General features: G+C 43.0%; 2 protein-coding genes across 2 annotated transcripts; both read right to left on the reverse strand.

Annotated features, from left to right (window-relative positions):
• Nucleotides 1–4,112: 4,112 nt before the first annotated feature.
• LOC143859588 (uncharacterized) lies at nucleotides 4,113–4,877 on the reverse strand. Its single transcript, XM_077370246.1, has one exon. The coding sequence runs from the start codon at nucleotides 4,875–4,877 to the stop codon at nucleotides 4,113–4,115; it is 765 nt and encodes a 254-aa protein (XP_077226361.1).
• A 606-nt stretch (nucleotides 4,878–5,483) lies between these two features.
• LOC143859589 (uncharacterized) lies at nucleotides 5,484–6,329 on the reverse strand. Its single transcript, XM_077370247.1, has one exon. It carries the CDS (start codon nucleotides 6,327–6,329, stop codon nucleotides 5,484–5,486), a length of 846 nt encoding a protein of 281 aa, XP_077226362.1.
• Between the last annotated feature and the right edge of the window lie 382 nt (nucleotides 6,330–6,711).

Genomic DNA, 6,711 nt, shown 5'->3' on the forward strand with positions numbered 1-6,711 from the left:
GGGTCATGCATGCTTAGATAGACGTTATCTCGGGGATGATGGTTCCCATTTCACATGATTTTTGCCCAAAACTCTTCAAAGTTAATAATAAATGGCATAAGAGACCAGGTGCTTGCACTTGGGCGAATTGGGGGCGCCTAACCCCTTCCCCATTCGTCATCAGGCACGGACCCTTTGTATCTCTGGTTATCTGTTGCGACAGAGCACAGCATGGGATCCAGGGCCCACTTCCTTGGATGGCGACTCTTTCTTTGTTTAAGGTGCGTCTCGAATCCGGGCTAGTCCCCGAATCGAGAGGTATCTCACTTCACATCGCCGCTCATGCTGTGAGGGGCACTCTTTCGAGAGTTCCTTGGCGGAGCTCTCCTTCACGTGGATGATCCTGAGACTCGCGTGGGGGCACGTCCCCCCGCCCCTCTCGGATCGGGTTCCACAGTCATGTATCGAATTGAATTGTGTTGTATGTTTTGCTATGCTTTCTTACTTTCATGTACAGATCTTATACTTTTAGCTGTAGCATGCATGTGTTTGCACACCAGAACTTAGACACCAATTAGGTATGACACTCTTAACCTAGTTATTCTCAAGTGACACTTATTTCATTTCTTTTATGTATGCTTATTATTTTTATCTCCGAGACACGCATGATTAGATAGACGTCTTCTCGGAGATATTCGTTCCCATTTCATATGATTTTCGCCCAAAACTCTTCAAAATCAATAAGTAAATGGCATAAGAGACCAGGTGTTTGCATTTGGGCGGATGAGGTGCTCTTCGGACCTTCCAAATTCGTAATCAGGCACGAACCTTATTTTATATCTCTGGTTATCTGTTGCAACAGAGCATAGTATGGGATCCTGGGCCTACTTCCTTGGATGACGACTCTTCTTTGTTTAAAGAACGCCTCGAATCTGGGCTAGTCCCCGAATCGAGAGGTATCTCACCTTTGCATCGCCACTCATGCTGTGAGGGGCACTTCTTTCGAGAGTTCCTTGGTAGAGCTCTCCATTCACGTGGATGATCTGTAGAGAGAGACTTTCTGTCTCGTGGAGGCTAGTCCCCCGCCTCTCTCGGATCGGGGTCCACAGTTAGATAGACTAGTCCTATCATAAATTGCATGATTAGGTCTTTGACTAGTATTCTTTAAGATTATGTCAATAATTTTGTCACCATTTAGGAATCCATGGAGACATAATCTTAACCTTTCATTTTCATTATGAAGATGTGTTATTTGATTTAAAAAATCATTAGTTTCATCTTCATAAGATTTGGAAGAGCTTGCCACATTTTGTAATTGGCAAGATTTCTCATCCAAAATACCCTTAAGGATTTCAATCTCAAGTTTAAAATTTTCAATTTTTACTTTAGCTTGAGATATGGAAGAGGAAGATTCATTTCTCAAAACATCAAGTTCATTTTCTAATTTGGAAATAGATTTCTTTTGAACTTTATTTTTTGAAATTTGAGAATGCAAGGTTAAGGATAATTCATCAAAAGATATTTTTTCACTATCACTACTTGATGAACTACAAGAGGGATGAGAATTTACCTCTTCTTCATGGGTGAATGCCATGAGGCAAATATCATCTTTTTTATCTTCCCCTTCGCTTGAACTTTTGTCAGAGGTGCTAGTAGCATCCCAACTGGCGGCAAGAGCCTTGTTCTTCTTCCAATCCTTCTTTCCCTTGTACTTTGAGGAAGATGACTTGAGAAGTGGACAATCCGGTCTTTTGTGTCCAATCTTCTTGCAATTGTAGCATCTTAAAGCTCCCTCAACTTCACTTTCTTCTTTCTTCTTCTTTTTATCCTTTTTATGCTTCTTTCTCCGTAAGCTTTTAAATTTCCTTAAAGCTTCTTCCTCATCGCTATCCGCATCACTTGATGATGAGTCCGTCTTGGAGGCCTTTAGAGCTAGAGAACGACTTTTTTCTTTCTTTCTCTTTTGCTTATTCTCCTCTTGTCGGCTAGTGAGGAGCATCTCATGGGTGATGAGAGATCCTACAAGCTCCTCCATAGTTAGAGTCTTGAGATCTTTTAATTCTTGGATGGCGGTGACTTTTGGGTCCCAATAAGGAGGAAGTGACCTAAGCAATTTACTCACAAGCTCATCAGTAGGATAAGATTTACCAAGATTTGCTAATTCATTAGATATTTTAGAAAATCGGGTACACATTTCGGAAATACTTTCATTTTGACCCATTCTAAACATTTCATATTTGCTCTTTAATAAGTTTATTTTGGAATCCTTAACTTGTGATGTTTCCTCATGGGTAACGGCAAGTGTATCCCAAATAAGCTTGGCGGAATAAAAAAGAGCTACTCTATTGAACTCCTCCGTAGATAAGGCGCAAAACAAAGAGTTTATAGCTTTGTAATTTAAATTTACATGCCTTTTATCTTCAACATTCCATTCTTCAAATGGCTTGGAAGGCAAAATGTATCAATTTTCAACAATATGCCAAAGTTCCACATCTATCGAAAGAAGATAGATGCGCATACTTGTCTTCCAATGTCCATAGTTGGACCCATTAAAGAAAGGAGGGGTAGTTGTGGAATGGCCTTCCAGAAGTCCGGTTCCATTTATGTTTGCAATTTCAGAAATAGAAAGTTGCCAAAGATCTTATGATCTTTCCCTTGTTTGAAATTTTAAAGAAAAATTTACCAAAGATTTTTAAGAAAAGAAAATCTTTTAAGAGCCAAGGCTCTGATACCAAGTGAAATTACAAGGGTCCCGAATTAGCAACTAATGAGGAGGTAAAAAATTAGGTTGCTAACAAGTTTTAACCTTTTTAAAAACTCAACCTAATTTTGAAGATTAAGAGATCAAGATGAAATTCAAGCACACAAGTTAAATCTAAAGGTGCAAATGCAAATATAAAGCAATAAGATAAGAGAGAGTGCACCCGAGATTTAAAGTGGTTCGGTCCTCCAAACGCGAGGCCTACTCCACTCCACCAACCAAACCCGTTGATGGCTTCACTATGCGATCTTCTTAACTTCGGCGAAGATCAATGCCGATTACAATTCCGATCGCCTTTAACCTTGGTGGCAATCTTCACCATGGAGAGTGGGCTTTGCTTCTCCGAACACTCGCCCAATACAAGTTCTTGATAAGAAAGAAAGAACAAAAAACAATCCCTCACAAGGGTTTACAAATTGTAGAAGAAGTACAAATTGAGCCTAATGATCCAAATCCTAGCCTTAGAGGATGAGAGGCATAAACAAGCTTTGATTCACTCTTTGGATGTTCAAGTAGAATTTTAGAGTGTTAGGATCTATGTTTGGGAAGTTTGGAATGCCCATATTTATAGAAAAACCCAAAAATGACCGTTCAAGGGCATAGTGGTAATTCCTGCAAAAATTTCCAACGGCTATAATTCTGACCGTTATAGTGTTCTCGGAGTTCCGAGAAAAAATCTCGGAGTTCCGGGAATACAAACAGAAGTTGGAAAAAAGCTACTGAACCATTTCTCGGAGCTCCGAGGAATCTCTCGGAGTTCCGAGAAGCCTATGTTCAGCAGATTTTCAATTCTGTTTCTTGGGCTTCCAACTTTACACCAAGTTGGGATTGTTATGAGGATTCCAAAGTGTTGGAACACCACAAAGACAATCACTTAAACATTTAGGGTGTGTGAGATTAACTTAATTTATGCCTCTTAAAATCTAATACTAAGATTGGATCTTATACATTCTAATAAACTTCGATCTTCAATAGATTCTTCAAGTCTTCATGCGTCTTGGATGTCCGATGACTTTGGCCTTCCGAATGTGGTCAAATGAGTGCTTCTTGGCCTCAATCCAAACAATCTTGACTTTAAACAATTATGATCTACAACTTAGACAATCAAACACATTAGTGATCTTAAATCACTTGTGTATTGGAATCATCAAAATAAGATGGGAATTGCCAAGGTGGGAACCATTGGGCTTACAAAGATGTAATGGGCGGCTTTGGCGATCAAGCGTCGGGCCTCTTTTCTATCAGGGGTTAAAGTGCCGTCTCTTAAGTAGTGCACTATCGGGTCCATCCAACTAGACTCTTCTTCGATTTGTAGGATTTCCTTTCTCTCGACACTAGGTTGGGAGAAAATCTCGGTGAAGACGTTTCCTGATTAAACTATGCCAGATGACGCCATTTTGGAGAGTGTGTCTGCACAGGCATTCATGGTTCGGGGGATTTGTACTATTTGGAATTCTTCGAAGGCAGAGATCTCCTTACGCACCTTTTCTAGGTACTTGATCATTCGTTCTTCTTTAGCTTCACTAAAACCGTTGACTTGGCTCACGACCAGTTGCGAGTCACTATGTGCTCTGACTCGGTTGGCGCGTAACTCTGCAGCAAGGGCCATTTCAACGATTAAAGCTTCATAATCCGCTTCATTGTTCGAGGCTTTGAAGTCCAGCTTCAGGGCATATTCTTTGAGGAAGTTGTCAGGTCCTGATAAAACCAATCCAGCGCCACTGCCCCCAGCGGTGGCGGAGCCGTCAACATATAACATCCATAGAGGATTTTGGGCCAGAGAGCCAGGAGCCGGGTCCTCAGTGAAGTCATCTTGTTTTTCCGGTTCGTCCACCGGTGCCTTACGTTCAGCTATAAAGTCCACGAGTACTTGGGATTTGATCGCATGCCATGGCTTTATCTGAATGTCAAATTCCCCCAACTCAACTAACCAATTAATTAGTCGGCCCGAGGTGTCGGGCTTCTGCAATATCTTTCGAAGAGGTTGGTTGGTTAGGACTGTAATGGGATTAGCCTGAAAATATGGACGGAGTTTTCTCGCAGATATGACGACAGCAAAGGCGAAATTCTCAATCGCTTGATACCGCGCTTTGGTGTCATGGAGTACTCTACTGACATAATAAATGGGTTGCTCCATTTTTCCATCCTACCAGACAAGTATGGAACTTACCGCAGTGGGTTCGACAGCTAGGCATAGGTATAAATCTTCCCCCGGTACTGGCTTTGAGAGTAACTAAGGCATTTGGAGATATGCCTTTAGTTGGTCGAAGGCGGTCTGACATTCCTCTTTCCACTGAAAATCTTTCACGCCTTAGAGGGTTTTGAAGAATGGCAGGCATCTTTCGTCAGATTTAGACATAAACCTGCTGAGGCCCGCGACTCTGCCTGTGAGCCTCTGCACATCTCGGACTTCCTTCGGTGCCATCATTTCTAGTAATGCTTTTATTTTCTCGGGATTGGCCTCAATTCCTCGCTGGCTGACCATGAAGCCTAGGAATTTTCTGGAGGTAACCCCAAACGCGCACTTGGTGGGGTTCAACTTCATTTGGTTTCGGCAGAGTACAGTTAAGGCCTCTTCAACGTCGGCAATGTGGCTCTGTGCTTTGAGGATTTTGACGAGCATGTCATCGACATACACCTCCATGTTTCTTCCTATTTGTTCGGCGAAGATCTTATTGACCAATCGTTGGTACATGGCACCAGCGTTCTTGAGGCCAAAAGGCATGACCTCGTAACAAAACAATTATTGGTCAATGACGAAGGAGGTTTTCAGAATGTTGGGTCCGTTCATTTGTATCTGGTTGTAGCCGGAGAAGGCACCCATGAAGCTCAGCATTTCATGTCCGGCGGTAGCGTCGATGAGATGATCGATCCTTGGTAACGGGTAACAGTCCTTTGGGCACGCTTTGTTAAGATCCATAAAATCTTTACAGATTCGCCATTTTCCGTTAGACAATGGCGAGCCACTCCGAGTACAATGGCGAGCCATCACTACGACGGCGAGCCACTCAGGGTAACGAATTTCCCTTATGAACTTGGCCTCAGGAAGCTTTTCCACTTCTTCTTTGATGTGCTTTTGTCTTTCGGCGGCAAAATTACATTTCTTTTGTTTGACCAGCTTGTAATTCGGGTCCACGTTCAACTTGTGGACCGCTACGTCGGAGGAAATTCCCTGCATGTCGGAGGCGGACCAGGCGAAGATATCCGAGTTAGTTTTTAAGAAATTGACAAGTTCGGTTTTAAACTTACCTGTCAGGAGAGAACCTATCTGGATGGTTTGTTCATCGGATTCGGGGAACAGAGGAATCTTTGTAAGTTCCTCGACCGGTTCTCCCCGCTTTACTTCGACTCGAGGGTCGGGACTGCCGATTGAGAATGTTTCTTTTGCGGCCCTCCTCTTTTTTAGCAGGGCGGCATAACATTCACGAGCTTTCTCCTGATCGCTGACGACTTCTTCGACGCCGATCCTTGTGGGGAATTTTATTTTCAAGTGGGCAGTAGAAACTACTGCCCCCAGTTCGTTCAGTGCTGGTCGTCCGATGATACCATTATAGGCAGAAGGGACGCAGACTATCACGAAGGTTTGCATTATGGTTCATTGAGTAGGGTAAGTTCCAAATGTGACGGGGAGTTTGATTTTCCCCCGCACTTTGACCTCTGCTCCGGAGAATCCATAGATAGACCAATCCACCGGTTCCAGTCTGTCTTTATGGATGTGCATCTCGGTGAAAGCATCCTGGTGGAGAACGTTGACAGAGCTTCCATTATCCACCAGAATTCGACTTACATTGAAATTGGCGATGGCGAGCCGAATGACCACAGCGTCGTCATGCTGTCGATCTATCTTTCCATAGTCTTTCTAGGTAAAAGTGATGGGCACGCTGTCGCTTGGGTCTGATTTTGACTTTTTCGGGGGGGGGGGGGGGGGGTGGTTCCATAGAGTTGATCTGTCCAGCATATCGGGTGCATCC

The sequence above is a fragment of the Tasmannia lanceolata genome, unplaced genomic scaffold, assembly GCF_043159265.1.
Source record: "Tasmannia lanceolata isolate RefF3 unplaced genomic scaffold, GAP_Taslan_0.1 ptg000035l, whole genome shotgun sequence".
In the NCBI taxonomy this organism is placed as follows: domain Eukaryota; kingdom Viridiplantae; phylum Streptophyta; class Magnoliopsida; order Canellales; family Winteraceae; genus Tasmannia; species Tasmannia lanceolata.